The sequence below is a fragment of the Oncorhynchus keta genome, chromosome 4 (assembly GCF_023373465.1).
Source record: "Oncorhynchus keta strain PuntledgeMale-10-30-2019 chromosome 4, Oket_V2, whole genome shotgun sequence".
NCBI classification, from domain to species: Eukaryota; Metazoa; Chordata; class Actinopteri; order Salmoniformes; family Salmonidae; genus Oncorhynchus; species Oncorhynchus keta.
In genome coordinates, this window is record NC_068424.1 from 66,087,094 (window position 1) to 66,108,906 (window position 21,813).

At 41.3% G+C, this 21,813-nt stretch overlaps 1 protein-coding gene across 2 annotated transcripts in view; it reads right to left on the reverse strand.

Moving 5' to 3' along the window:
* The window catches only part of LOC118380877 (ras-related protein Rab-28-like), a 77,168-nt gene that overhangs the window by 5,568 nt on the left and 49,787 nt on the right, over nt 1-21,813 (reverse strand). Inside the window, exons 5-7 of one of the 2 annotated variants that reach the window (XM_035767852.2) lie at nt 6,390-6,493; nt 6,136-6,213; nt 574-672 (exon numbers count right to left, since the gene is read on the reverse strand). In XM_035767852.2, the coding sequence (XP_035623745.1) occupies nt 580-672; nt 6,136-6,213; nt 6,390-6,493 (275 nt within the window). In that variant the 3' untranslated portion in view covers nt 574-579. The remainder of the gene's footprint in view (nt 1-573; nt 673-6,135; nt 6,214-6,389; nt 6,494-21,813) is intronic. The other variant, XM_035767842.2, reaches the window with a different exon arrangement.

Below are 21,813 nucleotides of genomic sequence, written 5' to 3' on the forward strand. Positions count from 1 at the left end.
GTGGAGGACTACATGTTTTTCCCTGAGGTCTTGGCTGATTTCTTTAGATTTTGATGTCAAGCAAAGAGGCACTGAGTTTGAAGGTAGACCTTGAAATACATCCACAGGTTCACCTCCAATTGACTCAAATGAGGTCAATTAGCCTATCAGAAGCTTCTAAAGCCATGACATGCTGTTTAAAGGCACAGTCAACTTAATGTATGTAAACTTCTGACCCACTGGAATTGTGATACAGTGAATTATAAGTGAAATAATCTGTCTGTAAACAATTGTTGGAAAAATGACTTGTGTGTCATGCACAAAGTAGATGTCCTAACCGACTTGCCAAAACTTTAGTTGGTCAACAAGAAATTTGTGGAGTGGTTGAAAAACGAGTTTTAATGACTCCAACTTAAGTGTATGCAAACTTCCGAGTTCAACTGTAACTCAATTCCCACAATTAAAATACAATGAAAACAGCTACCATTGCCACCACAACCACTTTATAAGATGCTTTAATTGTGTTTTTACACCAGGCACTAATAGATATATTTCAGGAGATAAATACATCTATGTGTGACTGTGTAAACATACTTCCAATTATTGAACAGAACAGATTTTGCTCTGATTGGTCTCTTGTCTAATGGGGGCTTCGTCCTGAGGGTAGTCCACCAGCTCAGCTTTCACGATCCTCTGAGCAGCATAACACACCACCACACCAGCAGAGAGATGGAAGGAGACAAAACCAGGCAGGAGAGAGGGATAGAAAAGGAGATGCGTGGGTAGAGGAAATGAGGTGTGGAATGAAAAGAGAGAGAAGACAGGAATGAAAACAAAGGTGCAGACGGGAGGTACAGTTGGTTGGAATGGAGGATGGGGAAAGGTGAAGACAGGGTCGTGGAGGAGACGGAGAGAAATGAGAAAGACAAATGGATTTAACAGAAGAACATACTAACGACATTTTCCCGGGTAACACAGCCAAATGTCCATGAACAAGATACATTTATGACATTTCTCCATGTACAAATGAAGAACACTCATATATTAGAATACTCCCAGCCTGATATGAATGGTGTGCCAAAGTATTGGTTGGTTTATCTATAAAGATCTGGGAGTGAGATTTTACATTTGTTTAAGTTTAAGCCACTAGTGTGCACTTCATTAACTGTTTTGGGGTGTGCATTCTCAGCTCCTCATCTACTAACATGTTACAATGCCAAGTTTTAAATTAACCATTCCCCCCCATGACCATGTAATCTTATTAATTATGATCTAAAAGGCTAAACTGATTCTAGATCAGCACTTCTACTCTGAGAAGCTTTATTATGAATACGGGCCCTGGATATTGAGTAGCAGTAATTGGGCGAACGGTTTCTGAACTTACAGTTAGACCTCAGACCTGGATTGGGCAGTGAGCAAAGAGCAGAGATCGTGGTTGTAACCCAGGCACTGGTTGGCTATTCTGATTAACGAGCTGCCGATGCCTGGTGTCGGACCCTGTGAGTGATCAGCGGCCCCAGTATCTGATCTTCCAGACAGGGGACCATGATGGAGTGGGCTCCCAGGCCGATAAGATCTTGTCAGGGTCCCTGACCCCCATGTACAGCTCTCTAAACCTGACAGCTGATAATCAGGCTGTCCTGCCTCCCAACAATAACCTGGAGCTGCCCTTGACCTCCTTCCCCAAATCCATTTGGCTACAAATCAGAACATCACTCCTCCCATTGATAACACTGCACCACAACAAGATATTTTTGGCAGACAATCACCCCCCCCCCCCAATTAATTTTTATCTTTACTTCTTTTCTTTCTACTTCTATTTTCTTTGTCTGTGTCTAGCTCCAGTGAATGTTGAGGCCTTCAACTACTGTAGCCTAGAAACCTGACCCATTCTCTATCCAAGATGAAGATACACCATTGAAGTGGGATAGTCTTCACTCCACTAAAATATTACTTATTTTATGTATAAACATTTATTTGGACTTGCATCCCTGAAGTGACCCATAAACATCATAGATTACGTCTCTGCGACAGGCTAGGGCGGTCATGAAATTGTGTCAGACAGTTATTGTCATACCATGAGACGGCAGTCTTTTTGCAACTGACCGTTAATAAACAAAGTCATTTAGCATTTCTAGGTCTCCACGCTTACAAGCCACATACAAGCCACTCATGTGCGCCTTCGGAACATCTACATTTTAAAAAGTTGAATAAATCACCATCACAATAAATCAATTTATTTTAGGCAGGTCTAAAGAAATCTTATGGTAAGAAATGTATTTCAGAAGAATAGAATATGAGTTGGTCTTCTGTATGTTACATTCCCCGACTATGCTCCATGCCATAGGCTGTAGGCTTATTCATTTAGCTAACAACATATGCTTATAAGTCCCAGGCCATTATTTTATATATGTTTTTATAGTAGAAATAATATAATTGAACTTAGCTGAATAAAATAGAAAGGATATTTTTTCCATTCCGGGTGGAGTGTGAATATGAAGTAGCTATGTTGAGCGTAAAAGTAATCATTTGAAACAGGTCCTATATGCAAGATTTAGAGTTGTTTGGCAACTTTAGTTGTGAATGATACAAACCTTAGAATGTCAAACATATATGGGCTACATGATGCGAATATAGGCTATTGATGATTTGAGAAAGTCTGTTCATTTTTCAAATCATGCCGGGTAGACTACTCTGGTTTTATAGCAGAGCATGTGCTTAATATGAGCAACAATCAATACCCTGCTTTCACACGGGATTACATAAAGAAATGTCTGGGCTTATAAGAACACCTATTTCACTCCACATATGTTTGAGGAGCACACTGTGTGACAGAGCACTTGAGAAAGGAATGAAGGAGAGAGAGGAAGAGATGGAAATGCACAGTGGTGAGATATTCTGTAGCTAAATGTAATGTGTCAGCCTATTCATTATCAAAATATTTAAAAAATGCCCCATTACTAGGCTATTCAAAATCAAATACAAATTCACTATAAGTGTAGGCTAACTCCGTAAACCACCCTGCACAATCAATGAAGCAACAGCATCGCCTAGGCCTATAAGTTCTCTCCCAGACTCATGGATTGACAGTTTGTAGTGTATCATAAGATAACCAATCCATCCAGTATGCATAATATTACAGTCCAAACTCATAATTTAATAGCATTTGTTTAATTTTGGAGTATAGGCTAGACCAATTATGTACCAAAGACATCTTAAAACCAGTTTAAAAAATAAATAAAAATTCTGCTGTGTGTAATACACAATAGGCTATGTATTGTATTATGGCACAATCATTTTAATATAGGTTTTTTTTCAGGCTCATAAGCCTGTGAGTATGTATAAGCTCTAATACAGTATGTGTATGGGTGTTTTGAATGAATCATCACATTAGAAAGCGCTGTCCATTTTGTTGTGTTAGGCTTTGAAACAACATCCACAATAACCATGTTTCCCACTCAGTTTCAACCTGTTATTAAACTTCTTTCTTCAAATTGATCGATCACAATGAGGCGAGTTTCAAAAGCACGATACTGTTTTGATGATAAGTGTTTGATGTGATTTTCCATTACATTTGTATTGATGTCAGAATGTCCAGAGTGCATAAGAGGAGATTACCATGACTCTATGGTCACGTCATGACTCATGACTGCTGGTGTGGCAGTAATACAGTCACCTCAAAAGCCCTAGATCAGACCACTCATCCAGCTTGTTTAGCTTGGATTAAAGCACTTGGGTTTATTGAGGTAGCTATCATGGGAGGTGACAGAGGGGAGCGGAGATGGACACCTTCATTAGCCTGTCTGTTGACAGCAAAAGAGGCAGGGTGGGGGTGGAAGTGTGTTTGAGAGTTGTCTCCTAGCCTTCGCTCCCTTAGTCCTCTCCCTTCTCTTCGGGTACTGACCTCCCCATAGCCCCAGCCTCATCAGCCACTCTCTAGCCAGCGTGGCACCGACCAGTCATATCACAAGCAGGATGAATGCCTCTGGGGGAGGTGCCCTGAGTAATCCCACCTCTGTCACCAGTGACGGGGCCACCTGGTCTGGCTGGTTCACAGAGGCCGAGCTCGGAGGGAGATAAGCTCAATAAATCAGAGGACGCATCCTAACCTTCCCACCCTACACTGCCAACCTCTTCACCTCTCACCTCACGCACGATTGGGCTCTAACGTCGTCAATGTGGCTGTATTTACAGATGGACAGTCGCAGGTACAGTATAACTTGAGTAACAAGGGTCCTGTGACCTGGCACATACTGTTTGACCTTGTGTGGTTATAAGAAACCATCTAAACAATGACAACATGACTTGCTACATAATTTACCCTTCGCTAAGCCCCGACCCAGAATTTTGGGCAACCAATAGCATCGCTCCAATTGATAGGAACGGTCATCGATTCCGACACCTTGGGCAAGCTCACGTTTGAAACACATGAAAACCATGGGAGCATTACAAAAACTGAGTTTTCATTCAAAAACAAATATTTTAAAATGGCTAAATAACTTAACAGTGCACCGGGGTACTGGTACTGTGATCTGAAATGCAGAGCCTGGTGGGTTATTTTTCTAATCTGAAATTATACTTTTGTTATATTGTTTGCTAGCTCAGCTGGTTAGCTAGCTCTCAGTCTCATTGACCAGCCAATGTTAACCCTAGCTAGTCACTGTATAGCTGCCAGCCAGCCAGCCAGTTAATATAACTTATTTTTTCAAAATGAATATTACCTTGCTGCAGTGAGCTCCAAAAGTATTGGAACAGTGACATTTTGGGGGGCTTTGCACTCCAGTACTTTGGATTTGAAATGATACAATGACTATGATGTTAAAAATCTTTAATTTGGAGGGTATTTTCAATCATATCGGATGAACTGTTTAGAAATTACAGCACTTTTTATACTTAGTCCCCCCATTTTAGGGGACCAAAAGTATTGGGACAAATTCACTTATGTGTATTAAAGTAGTCAAAAGTTTAATATTTTGGACCATATTCCTAAAACACAATGATTATTGTGACTCTACAAACTTGGACGCATTTGCTGTTTGTTTTGGTTGTGTTTCAGATTATTTTGTGCCCATAGAAATTAATGTTAAATAATGTATTATGTCATTTTGGAATCACTTGTATTATAAAAAGAATAGTCTAAACACTTGTACATTAATGTGGATGCTACCATGGTAACCAATAATCCTGAATGAATCATGAATAATGATGAGTGAGAAAGTTAGACGCACAAATATCATACCCTCCCCCCAAAATGCTAACCTCCCCTGTTATTGTAAATGATGAGAGGTCAAATCAAATGTTATTGGTTACATACACATGATTAGCAGATGTTATTGCGAGTGTAGCGAAATGCTTGACATTTCTAAGTGACCCCAAACTTTAGAACGTTAGTGTAAGTAAAGGGATGGAAAAATAATATATACATATAAATATATGGATGAGTGATGACCGAGCGACAAAATGCAATAGATGGTATAAAATACAGTATATACATATGAGATGAGTAACGCAAGATATTTAAACATTATTAAAGTGGCATTATTAAAGTGACTAATGATTCATTTAGTAAAGTGGCCAATGACTTCTCTGTATGTAGGCAGCGGCCTCTCTGTGTTAGTGATGGCTGTTTAACAGTCTGATGGCCTTGAGATAGAAGCTGTTTTAACCTCATAGTCATTGTATACTTTCAAATCCAAAGTGCTGGAGTACAGAGCCAAAACAAACAAAAAACACTGTTCCAATACTTTTGGAGCTCACTGTAAATTAGCCATGTTATGAATAGAACTCATCTGCTGTCAACATCAGGATATCAGGCTTTGAGAGCACTAGTTAGCACTAGTTAGCTCCAAACGTGGTTAGTAACTTTGGCTGCATGCTAACAGTGCATTCAGAGCCATCAGGTGGCTCGACACACTACAACCTTCATTTTACCAGGTTCCTGTGATTGAAATGATCACAATGAAAGTCCACCACAACATAAAGGAGTTTGATTTAATTGTGTATTAAAAACACAGTTTGAGATCATTGTGAGGGGATTTCGCCAGTTGTTAGAAGGGGGAATGTTGTCTGAGGTTGCAACAGTAACCAAGGCGGGAAGGGCTTTGCGAAGGGTCAATTCTCTCTGGGAAATGTGAGATAAAAGGCCTAATGGCTCACCTGGGACTGCTCCATCTCTGCTTTATTGAGCTTCACCCCCAGAATCTCTGCAGCCACTCTCTGAAATGCCAGGAACACCTGAAGGGAAGGAGGAGAGATGAGCAGCAATACATCTTCTTATTGGTAAAACATCAGTATTTCAGTAGCCATTTTTATTTATTATATATATATATATATATATATATATATATATATATATATATATAGTGCGTGTGTGCCACTTTTGATGTGATTTACTAGGTAAACCAACTCACCGAGTCTCCAGACTTGGCAGATACGAACTGACTGATGAGGCTGTTCTCTTGGCAGAAGCGCTGGTGTTTGTCAGCCTTCACTGTCCTCATATGCTCAAGGTCGACTGTGGACATAATGTCAGCAAATTACACAGATAGCAAGATTGACTTGACACAAGGTTATACTGTACAGAGACAGGGCGAACCTCATATCTGGACTTGCACAGAAAAGATAAGGTTTACACCAGCTCAAGATAGACTCAGGATTTGCCTGCTATAGATAACTAGAAGCATACTTGAATTATTGTGTGTCACATTCAGTTTTTCAGAAATATATTTTGAGAAGGTCCTTTCAGAGGAGGAAGTGATGAATTCAGAGACCCCTGGCCTCCATTTCCAGGTGTGATTAGCCTACAGCTCAGTGTCACACATTCCATAACTCAGTCCTGGTACAGTTACACCCTGAAGCCTTGCACCTTTATATCTACCTCCACATGACCCAAGTCAAAAGAGCCAGGCTGTGGCTCTTCAAACACAATACATAGATGACCAAAGACTTCAGGCTACCCTGAAGTATGGCTGTCTGCTGAGAGAAAGCCATGAAATATCACGTAATGACATATTGAATTAAATGAGGCCTTTAAGGTGCACACGTGTCTAAAACCTAGGTGTGGCTGATTACGGCATGTGCACAATGACAGAGACCATCTTTCTAGCCACTGTGCCTGCGTCTCCGTGCATTTAACCCTGGTGCAGTAATACCAGGAGTTTCACTTCTCCCCTTTCTCAATACGGGGTCACACCAAGGTCACAAGGGAAGGTCACCTGGGGGTCTCGCTGCTGAAAGCAATAGCTTCCCTCTTTATTTCTGGCTTTGTCTGACAAGGCGGCCACGCCCGGTATCTGGTGCATACGTGTCTATGGGAGCTGGAGGTGGTAGTAGGCTACTGTATGGTGTTGCATTTCTCTCGCCCCCCCAAGTTTAGCTCTTTGTGTGAAGCTTCATTCAAGCTGTCAATGTTTTCTGCCGTTCTCATGGCCCTTGGGTTAGGTGTGTGTGTGCGCGCAGGGTCGTAATCTGATTACAACAAAAAAAAAACTAATCAGTTACGTTACCAGCTAAATTATTTTAATCAGATTACAGACACTTTTGAAAAATGCGAAAATTACTTCTAAGATTACTTTTAAATTCTGAATGGATGTTGGCACAAAAAAACAGTATATTAACACCTTTGTATTTTCTCAATGACATTCAATTCAGCATTGATAAAACTCGCAAGTTTAAGTTTGTTCCACCTGAGGGTCTGACCACAAGTCAGAGACCACTATGATACTTTTGATGGATCCTTTTTGTCTTCTTCTAATGCCTCTTAAGGGGTAAGTAATCCAAAAGTAACAAAAAGTACATCAGATTATGTTACTGAGTTTGGGTAATCCAAAAGTTATGTTACAATTTTGTACAGGTAACTAGTTGGTAACTTACACATATTACATTTAGAATGTAACCTACCGAACCCTTTGTGTGTGTGTGTGTGTTCTAAAGAGCAATGTAAAGTGTCCTCCAGTATCATTAATAACATAGTAGGTCATAGTGACCCAAATATAAATGGCCAGTCACCATCTATAGCAACACACAGCCATCCATAGCTATTTCCGAGAGAAAGGCACATTTTTTACATTGTTTTGTCATTTTTATGTCATGTGAATCCTTCTAAGAATGTTGACACCACATAACATTGAAAAGGTCATTGTATATGTCATGAGGTATGAGTCCGGAACTTAGACAAACCTTTCTAGTCCCCTTGGACACACACATACAGACATCAATTATGCTACAGACCAAAGCAGGTTGTCTCGTCTCTCCGCATGCATAAACATGGCTATCTTGGAGAGGTCAGCAAGTTATTAATTCCCGTCACTAAGAGCGGAGGTACCCGCATGCTACCAGAAGTAAACGATGCTAATCCTTTGGATCCTGAACACTTGGGAGGGGTTATCAATCATCTGTCAGAGTCAGATTAGCCAACATTAACAGACTGGGGCCGGAGAGTGGCAGGGCACTAAGTAAACCGGACCATGGGGAGAAGTGAAGATGAAGTAATTAAACCCAGTGACTAAGGTTTCTCTGTGCTGTCATGACTGACAGGGAATACAAGGAAAAACAATCCTTGTCTTCTATTGTTGTATAGTCATACATGTGACAGCTAACACTCTTCGACCTGTCATGGATGAAAATAAAAATATGTATTCAATAATTAACATACAGTATATCCTTAGAAATACTAGAATACATGATTTGATGATTTGCAGAAACAATTTTTAAAAAGGCTGGCTAGGTTAACCAGTGATGCTTTTGGTAAGCCATTGTGTAATGTAAGGACAACAGTGTTTCCCCTATATTCATTTCGCAGCGGTGGCCCACTGCTGCTAAATTGTGGCCACAGATGCATTTTTATATACACTACCGTTCAAAGGTTTGGGGTCCTTGTTTTGAAAGAAAAGCACATCTTTTGTCCATTTAAAATAACATCAAATTGATCATAAATACAGTGCAGACATTGTTAATGTTGTAAATGACTTTTGTAGATGGAAACAGCAGATACATTTTTTTTTAAAGGATTATCTACATAGGCCCATTATCAGCAACCATCACTCCTGCGTTCCTATGGCGCGCTGTGTTAGCTAATCCAAGTTTATCATTTTAAAAGGCTAATTGGTAAATAGAAATCCATTTTGCAGTTATGTTAGCACAGCTGAAAACTGCTGTTCTGATTAAAGAAGCAATAAAACTGTCCTTCTTTAGACAAGTTGAGTATGTGGAGCATCAGTATTTGTAGGTTTGATTACAAGCTCAAAATGGCCAGAAACAAAGAACCTTCTTCTGAAACTCAGTCCATTCTTGTTCTGAGAAATGAAGGCAATCCCACGTGATAACTTGCAAAGAAACTGAAGATCTCGTACAACGCTGTGTACTATTCCCCAGAACAGCGCAAACTGGCTCTAACCAGAATAGATGCTCCACATACTCAACTAGTCTAAAGGCCAGTTTTATTGCTTCTTTAAATCAGTACAAGTCTTCAGCTGTGCTAACATAATTGCAAAATGGTTTTCTAATGATCAATTAGCCTTTTAAAATTATAAACTTGGATTAGCTAACGCAACGTGCCACTGGAACACAGGAGTGATGGTTGCTGATAATGGGCCTCTGTTCGCCTATGTAGATATTCCATACAAAATCAGCTGTTTCCAGCTACAATAGTAATTTACAACATTAACGATGTCTACGCTGTATTTCTGATCAATTATATGTTATTTTAAATGGACAAAAAGAACAACAACTTTTGAACACTATTTTAAACGGAAAGTCGTTGCTCAATGACTGGAAGGTTATGGAAACAGCTAGCATGTTCCCATAGACTTGTTCATCCCCCCTAGTAGCATTGAACCTTCCCCCCTCACACTTGCCCCCACTGCAAAAAAATACAAAATCCTTTGGGAGACACTGGATCAGGCCCAACTCTGTCAGCCAGAATGGCCTAACAAAATGTAACTTATTACACAAAGCAATAGACAAAATGTTTATTTAAAAAAACCTGCTCCATAGTTACTAAAGACTAACGTATAGAATTTGTGACCCAATCCTAAGACATGGGAGAGTAGGCATGTGTTATTTTGCTCTGGCGGTCGCAGGGAAAGTTAGGTTATCACATTCCCTCACAGGAATACCAGAGAACAATCCTGACCCAGAGACTCAAAGTGCCTCCCTAATGAAAATAAAACATGGTCTATGTATACATTTGGATTAACAAATTGGACAATTGATTATATTTTCATGCATGCCAAGAAAAGACTTAATAAAGTGCAGTAAATGACTACACATAAAGTATAAAACAATACTGTATTTAATAATATAGGAATGCAATGATTGATATGTTAAGGCATAAATTCATGTATTTTTTGTTCGAATTCAAATTGCCAGAAATAAGAAATGTTTTCAATCTTGCGAGGAGGACTGCCAATGACAACAAGTAAAAATGTAGAACAGCAAATACTGTTTAAAATTGCCAAAAACCACAGTTTTTCTCCCAAACAGATTCTAGCTTCATGTGTCGTCGGTCTGTGGACACTGAGCTCACGAAAAGCCTACAGTTACGGCGTTTCTTTTTATAACCCGTGTTAATGTAGCCATTTCCACTTATCAGTTTGAAACGATCTTCCTCCGCTGATCTGGTTTCTCTCCTTTCCTGACAAACTGTACGTCACGTTAACTACCCCCAGGAAGTGACTGCAAACACGAAATCAACTGTTTAGGCCTCCTAGCACATAGAGATAGCAGAATGGATCATCACTCGTCAAGACCGATGACTCCATCTCACCCCAGTCACCATGAGTGTTTACTTTAAAAGCCAGTTATCATTGTGGTGAATCTAAAAACATTTAGAGGGACAAATACATTGGAAGAAATCATATGTTAGGTCAGGGCCAAAAGGGAGATATATAAATGATAAAGATATATGCCCGGACTGGTTTTAATCTCTGGAGTCCGCTGTGTCAAAGTAATACAATGAAGGGACTTTAGAAAGTCAAGTTAGTTAGCAGCCTATAGGCTAAACATTAAAGAAATGTAAACTGCCTTCCTCATTAGTAGATTTGGGGAAACACAATGAGTGCCCATGCTAATTACACTGTTTTCCTCTGATAAACAATACCCTTCAGATTTGGAATAGGCCTATAGATTTCACACATTCCCACTAACAAAGGTGTATCACTTCACAGGAGACAGTGAGTGAAGTGCTGTGTGGTCCCCAGCGTCATGGCTTTTTAAAAACACACAGTGATAGCACAGGGACTTGTTGCACTGTTCCACTGCGTCGACTGCTGGGGACCAAGTGGAACATTTAATCGAGCGAGTAACTGCCAGCGAATAAACTTGACATAACACAGTTAATCGCCGCCAGCCTCATTTAAAACAAACAACTGTTGGAGCATTGGGGAGAGTTGAGAAAATGACTTGAGGGGGGTCCGGGGGTCATACCCCCCCAAGTGAAAGTTGCAGGGTTTAATAAAACCAGAGGGAATACCTCTCACTTCCAACATTACCTCACTGTGCCTTGCAGACCCATCAGTAGGGGGTTTCCTTTCCCTTCATTATCATCCACAAATTCACATTGAGCTACTACCCTTGCTGCTGGATTTTGAGAGTTGTCTCTACTCCAGGAGTGTATCGAACTAAACCGTAGCCACACCCAGACCACAATCTCTCACAGTACTTGGTGGTCTCAGACAAACTTTCCTCTTCAGGCCGACTCTGTATCCACTGGAAGAAGACAAGAACAGGATGAATCTTCAATCTTCTCACAAATCTGTACTGTCCTCCCCTCACACCTGTACTATTATAAGGACTTATGCTCTATTATTGTGTCTAAGGTGCCATTACTATGATGGGTGACAGAGGCCTGATATCAAAGAACTAGGCAGCTTTATTCATCCTCCCTTTTGTTGGCATAGGGAATGAAGGAGGTATCCTGGAATACGGACCACCGGCACACCCATTATGGTAGATGTGCAGCTCAATAAAACAGCTCAACTCAACAGTCCACAGCATGGCCAACTGCTGGGTTTTGACCTCTTGGGTCATGTTCAGTAGGGGTTCGTATTGGACAAGTTCAAATGCCTCCCTGTTGCAAAACATTTCCTTCCTACTGAACACAATCAATGGATTATGGATGTGTACTGGACTGATGCCAAAATAAGAGTGAGAGGTGTTGAGCTGAGTAGACACCAACACCATCCTCTAATAGTGTGTCTGAGACAGGCTCATGACATCATGAAAGGATTCTGCTGCAGCTGCACTTTTTCGTGGGATTTATTTTCTCTCCAAATGTGATATAGAACCCAGGTTAATAGCAAGTGACATTTTATTTACTGTTAAACTTACTGTTACTAGACGTGGAAAACTTCTACAATCTCACAAACGTATTACAGAAAGCCTTCTCAGTGTAATGTTTAATGGCTTTCGGCATCGATAGTGCTTTTTGTGCATGAAGTGGCCTGTAAAATTAAACTGTAACACGAATTCATGCAGCACAGTTCACCGACTAATACCCTACTGGTTTACGTGACATGAGCACAGCTCATAAAAAGCGCAGAGTTGGGAAACGCAAAGAGCTTTGGTGCTTTGAAATTTGCACGAAGAACAACATGAACTTACCATAAATGTCATGCCATATTTCACCAATCAAAACAGGATAACACAGCATAGCTGTTTGTTGGTGGAGCCAAACAGTGGCCTTATCCATCGTCAGCGAACTCCTGCTAATCATTCTACGATTTTCATCTTTTGAGCAGAGTGAAGTGTTAAGGCCCGTTTTAGGCATTTGCTTTTAAGTCCGTCTTGCCTCTGGAACACCATGCATTCATTCAGAAGCCATGCAGTAACCAGGGCTTGGGAGTCCAAAATGCTACTCTAGTGCATTTTTATTGGGCCTACACAGTCTGGGTATTGTTTAAAGCAAGAACTGATTATTTCTGGAGGAATGGGGAAAAAAAATACTAGATTGATGTTACAAAACATTAGTATGTCAATGAATTACTGTTTTTGGAAAATCATGATTTTTTTTGCTAAGGAAGTACATCTAAGGTAATGTCGACAGGCCTACACATTTTAGTGCACTATATTGCCTTTTTGTGAAGCCACGTGTTTGATTAGCTTGCTCATCAAAAGCAAGAACAAAATCTCAGATATTCAATATTACCTCCATTTATAATGTCTCATTTTCAATGGTGATTTCATAGTTATCAAAATCTTACATGCATTGAGGGGCCAAAGGACTGAATCTGAGTCAAGTAAAATAAATGTTTCATATCAAAAGTCAGTAACCTCAAATGGAGAACAGTAATTTGTGTCAAAGTACAGTAAGACTTCAGTGACTCAGCACTATTATTATTATGGAGGTATCAAGAGAGTGCAGGCCAATGAGGCGCTGCAGCCTGATGTCGTCAGGGTGAGCGTCATGGTGAGTGTCAGGGGGAGTGGGGCATTGGTGGAACCCTTGGGAAGGGAGGAGGGGTCCTGACAGAGACAGAGCGCTCTTTGTGCTTCGGCGCCCCTGCCCCGGTGGCCTGAAACGGTCCAGGACCGTCAGGGGACCAGCTTTCCTCCGGGTCCGAAGTGTTCTGTCGACAGCTCATTGATCACAGCTCATCTTGTCACCCGACCATTCCTCCCAAAACACATGTGCGGACACACACGCCCACGTCCCGCTTGTACACACCCGTCTCACACTTTCAAACATAATCAGCTTCTCTACAGTGACCCGTAAAACAACATTGAGCGTGGTCTTCCTCCCCTGTGAGTGGGTGTAAAAACAGTAAAGTGTCCAGCAGTAGCCAGGACAGTGGAGGTGGGGGCGGACTGGGGAGTGTGAGGTTGTCACTGCCACAGTAAAACACGGGGGCAGTGGGCCTCGCCGGCTGGGTTACCGGGCTCTGAGGACTCGTGAAAGTGAACAAAAGGCCCAGTTCTGAGCCAACCGCACAAGACGCTGCCCAGGGTTTCACTGGCCAGGTCCTCGGAGCTCTCCTGTCGCAGTTAAACTAAGTGTGCTTTTATGGGCGAGCTGTAATACTCCGCACTATGAGCCATAATAATCATACAGGCCACTAGGAGCCTTCATAATAACACACAACCCATTCCCATAAGCCAGTGCTTCCCAGTACACCTAACAGCAGACATTTTTGTTGTAGCCCTGGACAAAAAACCTGATTCAACTTGCCATAAGCCAAGTCATAATCATAGTTTTACCTATGAGGCATCATTCATTATAGCTGTCATAACCTCCCTTAAGCCAGAGCAGGTGTATTTTGTGGCTTTTGGCGAATGCTTTCTAATGATCTGAAGTCGCTCTGTTGCTACTGCCTGTAAACACAGAGTCTAGTTCAAAAAAAGTGAATGATGGCAGGCCGCATGTGACAAATTGATTATTTGCATAATGGCCTACTAGAGCTCTGATTGGCTATGGCGCACCGGTCTGTGTTGAGTCCGATCCTGGACAAGACAGATGTTTTTATTAGGTTTTATTTACTGCCACGTCTATTAATTGTCCAAATGCACGGCCGCTTTCCGACTCTATATTGCTATAGAATTTTCCCTACTGCCTTAGTATAACATGCTGACCACAGCAATCGCATCAAGTGCGCGAGTTGCAAAATAAAATGTACTCATACATGTTATTCAATCATTGCACCCACACTGCTCGCGAGCGTCTTCGTGGCCAGGCGCTAAAATAGAATTTTGTTCTATTTAAGACGCTCAACGCGCTGCAAGTCCAGGCTTTCCCATCTCCTCGTTGTTTTTTTAGGCACATATACCCATGTGCCATCACCTCATTGGTTTTTAGGAGCATATACCCTCGTGGGTGATTGAAAGACTAACTGAGGTCCGCACTCCAGTCGGTTGTAGTGATGCACCGTAAAGTTGGTTGCCAACCGCCATATAAAGTCCAAAGAAGAAAAATAAGTGTGAAGGGAGGAGAGATGATGAGAAATGAATTCGTTTTACTGTTTTATCTGTAGATTAATTGTCAGAGTAGTGGGTCTTGTGCATTTCAGGCAAAATAACAACCTCATATGTGTATATACCAGGACAAATTAGCTAGCAACAGCAAGCTAGCTAGCTTAATTGCCATAAATGTTTAATGCTTTTTGACCTGTCCCCAAATTATTATAATTGGTTCAGAGTTTGTTTTGATATTTCAACCTGCGTGTCCTGATCGCTTCTAGTGTGGGTGAACAAAATCAACGCGCACGTCTCGTGTGGACAGCATGTTAGTCATTCCTAAACATTCTATGAAACATGAAAGTATGAACACGCGAAAATGACCAGGTCTACTAAGTGCTCATGTAAAAAAGGCATCATATTCTTCCTGGGGGTGTACATGAACAGATTTTAATAAGATTTCATGTTGCTAAAGTGCTCAGTTCCACTTTAAAGATTGAAATGCAACACTGCAAAATAAGAACGAAGGAGGTGCTTTCCATCCCACTCTCAAATAACAGTCAAAAGCATAATATTAAGCTAAAGGCTCTATTAACGTGATGCTAGCGAATCCAAAGCAGCATCGGCAAGTATCCTATGCTGTGTAAGCTTAGTCCAGGCATTCCTCCATATCAATGTTGTGGAGAAACCAAAGAAATAAAGCGCAGTTTGACCGTGATGATGGTTCCAGGCTGCCGTTGGGTCAGGTGGCTAAGCTGTGCTGCGTTGTGCAACTTAAATGGCCCGTGACTTACCACACAAGAAGGCATCCGAAGACTGATCATCTACTGCACGTGCAACAATATTTGCTTTATGGATGGCTAAAATGAATGAGGACTTTTCATTTTACTTCAGGCTCGGGACAGAGTAGGAGAGATGCGTGTACAGGTATGTTTTCAAATGGCCGCCATATTTCCATTGGGTGACTGGCTGGCTGGCTTATCTGCAACAAAGTGATAAACCTTCCCATTCATCCTCAGCCTCCCACTGCGTCATAGTAACCCGAATCTCTAATTATCACAGAGAATTATTTTGAGCCAAAAGGGCCTGCTGCTTTAGCTAATGCAGTCGTACTTCGGATTCGATACAATAAACATCCAATCTGGCCAGTGTTTCCCTATATAATAAAATGGAAAAAAAAAAAAAAACAGGAAACGCTGGACTTGGTGTATACTGTAAACATTCCTAATCTTTACCCAAGCATGCACCATCCCTTACTGGGATCTATAGACTGTATATATAATGTTTTACAGTGTCGAACCTGCGGTCACCCTCCCTGCAGCGCTACACAGACACTGCTGACGTGTACATCTCCTATATCTGGGGGAGGGGGGACTGGGCTTTTGTCCCACCACATGTCTATTGTGGCTAAACCGTCCCCTCGGGGGCAATTAGGGCCTTTTAGTTTGTTGTAAGAGGACCTAAGTACGAGCGGGCCAAGCCAGGAAAAACATTTCTGAGCTAAACCAAAAACAGAAGCGCATTGAGCTCCTCCGGGCTCCTGGACTTCTGAGCATCTCTATTAAGAAATGTGCAGGCCTACACAGAACAGACAGGAACTGTGGCAGCTTTACTGGGGCAGGGGGTTGAGGGGAGTGGAGAATAGGAGGGGGAGGCCTCCACCACGGGCCTTGCCAAGAGGGCAAACAACTCCGTCCGGACAATGTTGGTGGAGGAGAGAGACATTTTATAACGACAACCGAGTTTAGAGATGTTATACAGATGTAGGATCTTAATTTGAGCCAGTTTGCTACAGCAGGAAAATAATCCTGCAGCAATAGGAAATATAAATTATTATGTGGATTTATTTTTTTGTAGGGTTTAATACATTTTCAACAAGGGAATAACTAAAATCTCAAAGTGGAAATTACAAACTTCAGAAGCTTTTATAAACCTCATATACACTACAAGTTTTACATTTCTTGCATTGCAGGAAAGTTATCCTGCAACAAGGTGATGAAATGAAGATCCTACATCTGTACGAGAACCGAGTTTTGAGAAATAGACATTCGAGTTTTCACATGGCCGAATAGATGGCAGTGAAGAAGAGTGGGATGTGTAGCGGTATGTGGAAAGGTTTGACGTACCATGTAGAAGGTAAACACGCATGTTGTTTGACACACATAGCCAATGAAGACATTACTGTAAAAGGCAGGGAAAGAGAACATGTTCATTCAAATTTCCCGAAAGATAGTGTGTAAGTACAGGGCTGAGCGTGTGACTGAAAGAAAGATAGAGCAACGCGTGTGAGAGCGAGAGAGAGAGAGAGAGAGGATAAAAAGAGAGGAACAGTCTCTCGGTGCAGGAATCTTATCTCCCAGCCAGAGGAGCGATCATGTCACATGGAGAGCCAGCGTGGATCTGGAACATTTCCCATGGCGAGCCAGTGTGGATCTGGAACATTTCCCATGGCGAGCCAGTGTGGATCTGGAACATTTCCCATGGCGAGCCAGTGTGGATCTGGAACATTTCCCATGGCGAGCCAGTGTGGATCTTGAACATTTCCCATGGCGAGCCAGTGTGGATCTGGAACATTTCCCATGGCGAGCCAGTGTGGATCTGGAACATTTCCCATGGCGAGCCAGTGTGGATCTGGAACATTTCCCATGGCGAGCCAGTGTGGATCTGGAACATTTCCCATGGCGAGCCAGTGTGGATCTGGAACATTTCCCATGGCGAGCCAGTGTGGATCTGGAACATTTCCCATGGCGAGCCAGTGTGGATCTGGAACATTTCCCATGGCGAGCCAGTGTGGATCTGGAACATTTCCCATGGCGAGCCAGTGTGGATCTGGAACATTTCCCATGGCGAGCCAGTGTGGATCTGGAACATTTCCCATGGCGAGCCAGTGTGGATCTGGAACATTTCCCATGGCGAGCCAGTGTGGATGAGGCAAAAAAAAAAGTGTCAGAACCTCCGTGCTAAAAGGCATGAGTGATGAGGAGGGGTTAAGAGAACTGAACCCATTTAAGTCACCCAAATAAGGGCTGTGGGAGCCCATGATGGATGCCCCCAGAGCTCCTAAGGGATAGTGATATCGAAGGGGAATGGGTGGGTGGGAAGGGGCAGGGGTCCAGTGGTCCCCTCTTAATAAAAACAAATTGGCTTGATAAACTGCAGAATAAAAAGAGGGTGCACAGTTCCAATGTCAGCATAAACATGCCACTTGTTAAATACATTCAATAAATTATTCAGGTAATGACCAAAACACAGTATTTCAAGGTTTTAAAAAGGGAGAGTTCAGTGATTTAGCATTTTAAAATAATTTGTTTCCTTACATTAAAGCAGTCTTTGGACAAGGAGTGATTGCAATCCACACTTGGTTTTGTTCAACTGGCCAATGCAAACAATTAGCAACAATAGCATGTCGGGATAAATTCCTCATGTAAATCTTCCACGTTTAGCATGTATCAAATGTCATACCATAATCACCTCTTAAATGGATTGGGTTACTCAATTAATTGGTTTAAATTATTTGTAGATTATTTATTTTGGACATTACATTTAAAACATACTACACGGGAACATAGATTTTGATCAAAAAATGTTAATGCTGGAAATTGTTTGCAGTAGCTAGTTTAATTAACGAAACAAATGAGTGTATTGTAGTCACTCCTTGTTCAGAGACTGCATTCAACCTAAGGAAATAAATATATAAAATCAGTGAACTATCCCTTTAAGAGGATCATGAAACATCACATAAAATATCAAATGAAAAAAAGTTGCACTTGATCAACTATTTACAATACATTGACTTAGCTAGCACATCATTCATTGCATAGATAAACTATAGAGTCGGGTATGACATTTGACACAATGGCTGTGTAAAATAAATATAAATACTGAGCTATATTGTATGCTCAAAAAAATGGGAAATTATTTTATACTAATACAATTGCTCAAAAAAATATTTTGTTTAGCAAGTAATACAAAAAAATTATCCAGAAGTTATGGGTCAAAATGATTGACATGCCAAGATTCTTATAAATAAAATAGTCTACAGTTGAGTATTAGGTCCCATATTCCAAAGCATGCAATGACTACATCAAACTTGTTGGATGTTTGCTGTTTGTTTTGGTTGCATTTCAGATTATGCTGTGACCAACACAAATTAAATGGTAAATTACGTATTCTGTCATTTTGGAGTCACTTTTATTATAAATAAGAATATAATATGATTCTGAACAGTCCTACATTAATGTGGATGCTACCATGATTACGGATAATCCTGAATGAATCGGGAATAATAATGAGTGAGAAAGTTAGAGGGTTAAAGTTCATACCCCCAAGACACACTAACCTTTTATTTTTTTATTTGACCTTTCTAGGAAAGTCAGTTAAGAACAGAACGACAGATTTGTACCTTGTCAGCTCGGGGGTTTGAACTTGCAACCTTCCGGTTACTAGTCCAACGCTCTAACCACTAGGCTACCCTGCCGTCCCATTACCAATAACATGGGAGGTTAGCATGTCTTGGGGGGGTCTTTGACTCTCTGTAACTTTGTCACTCATTATTCACAATTCATTCAGGATTATCCGTGACATTAATGTAGAAGTGCATAGAAACATATTCTATTCTTATTTACAATAAAAGTGACTCCAAAATGACACAATACATTAATGGTAAACAATTTCTATGGGCACCAAATAATCTGAAACACAACCAAAACAAACAGCAAATGCATCCAACAAGTTTGTAAAATCACAAGCTTGATGTAATCATTATGTGCTAGGAATATGGGACCAAATACTAAACTTTTGACTACTTTATTTATAATAATTTTTACAGGTGTCAATTCGGATCTGCCTTTGAGAAGGAAAAAAAGTATTAGATGTGAAACAAAATCTTTCCCTAAGCAAATGTATTATTAGAAAATTATATCATTTCCCAATTTTTGGGAGAATACAATAAAGCTCAGTATTTTGTATTATTTATTTAATACAGTCAATATTGCACATTTTTAAATCAAGGGGGTCTATAATTTCAGACCCCACTATACATCCTTATTCACTATATCCAACATAACAACAGATGATTAAATCTGCAAGTTCAAAGCCCTTTAGGAAGCTGCAGCTACAATAGAAAGACCAATTCTAACAATTAATGGTGCCATCGTTCACTTATAAGTGAAGACATAATAGACAACATAATAAAAATTCACAGAGCGTGCAGTGTGACACCTTTACCTACACGAACCACAGGTCTCAAACTAGCCCAAATACCACCTTTAAGACTATCAATCAGTAATTCAGAAGTTGTATGACAGTAAAACTAAAAATCTAAATATTTTGAAACATACATTGAATAATAAAGGAAAACAATATCTGGATAAGTGAGGGAGACTGCATGCATATGAAGTCTACTGTGTACCATACGGTGTAACACTGGGCTGTGCTGTAATAAACAGTTATAGTATGTTTAGACAGACCAAGAGTTGAGCTTCTTCCATTACCCATGTGTTCCTAGAAAAACCCACCCTCTGCAAGTGTTTGAGTGTCTATGTTTCTCTGTGTGTGTGTCCGTCTGTGTGTGCATAGTTGTGTTTCTGTGTGCGCGTGCGTTTCTGTGTGCGTGCCCGCGTTTCTGTGTGCGTGCGCGCTTTTCTGTGTGCGTGCGTGCGCACGTTTCTGTGTGCGTGCGTGCGCTTCTGTGTGCGTGCGTGCGCGCGCTTCTGTGTGCGTGCGTGCGCGCGCTTCTGTGTGCGTGCGTGCTCGCGCTTCTGTGTGCGTGCGTGCTCGCGTTTGTGTGAGTGCTCGTGTTTCTGTGTGAGTGCTCGTGTTTCTGTGTGAGTGCTCGCGTTTCTGCGTGCTCGTGTTTGTATACACATGTGTCCTCAATAAAACATTTAATTGGCTTCCTCCCTGAATTGTTACAAGTGGTGCCATTATTTAACACAAGGGTCTGGACAGCATGTGGAGGGCAAGGAGGTGCACAACGCCGGCTTAACACGGCACCTTAACCCTACACGGCCGTGTTAAACAGAGAATGGGGAGGCTGTTCCCCACCAGCCAAATGGCAGTGGAGGGCGGTCAAGCAGGCCAGGGTAAGGAGAGGAGGGAACAACAGCATCCCAAATAAGATATCCGTTTAAGCCCAATTAGGCTAAGTATACTGAGGTTTGGCAAAGATAAGGGAGGGGGGGGGTTATTTTAGTTTCTCTCAAAAGCATTGCACAGGTACAAATAAGTGGTGGGGGTCAGACTGTCCTCTTTGAAGCCTTACCCTCTCTGTTTGTACACAATACTGTAGACATCCAAAAGCAAGTCGATAACACACTAGTACTGCATACATGATAAGTGAGAGTGAATGAAGGGAAACAACAGTAAAACATGTCAGTGGTTAAGAGAGAGAAGGTATCTCCCAGAGGACATGCCCTCTCATAAATCTGTATAGTGCAAATCATGCTCTTATAAGCTCCTGGTTGGGTCCTTCTATTTCAGTTGACATGGTCTGAGGGCTACTTCACTCATTTGGATTTCATGGGAACCTACAAAACAAAATCTCAACATTCCCCCCCCCCCAAGAATGCTGAATATTTTTTGTTCTATTCATTATAACTGGGTGACGGCCGGGCACTTGGTAAAAATAAAAATAAAAAGAGCTATGATAGGTAAAAGTGTTAGAGGGGCTCCTCGGCAAAAGAGAGAAAGATGACGGAGCAGGGGAGGGGGAAAAAATAAAGCAAAACAGAAATGTCTGTGTGGGCAATTCCCACAAGATAGCTAGACTAACTCTCTCTTCATGCCCTCTGAAGAAACGGAGTCCGTGAGAGGGTTCAGGGATTCATAAAGTCTCGCTAGGTAATTGATTGCTCCGGGTAGGGCAATCTGTGTGGGATTTTGTTTTTCTTCTTTGCGGACTGTAGGAGCCAAAAAAACACACATGGGCGATTCTTAGCAATATGGCCA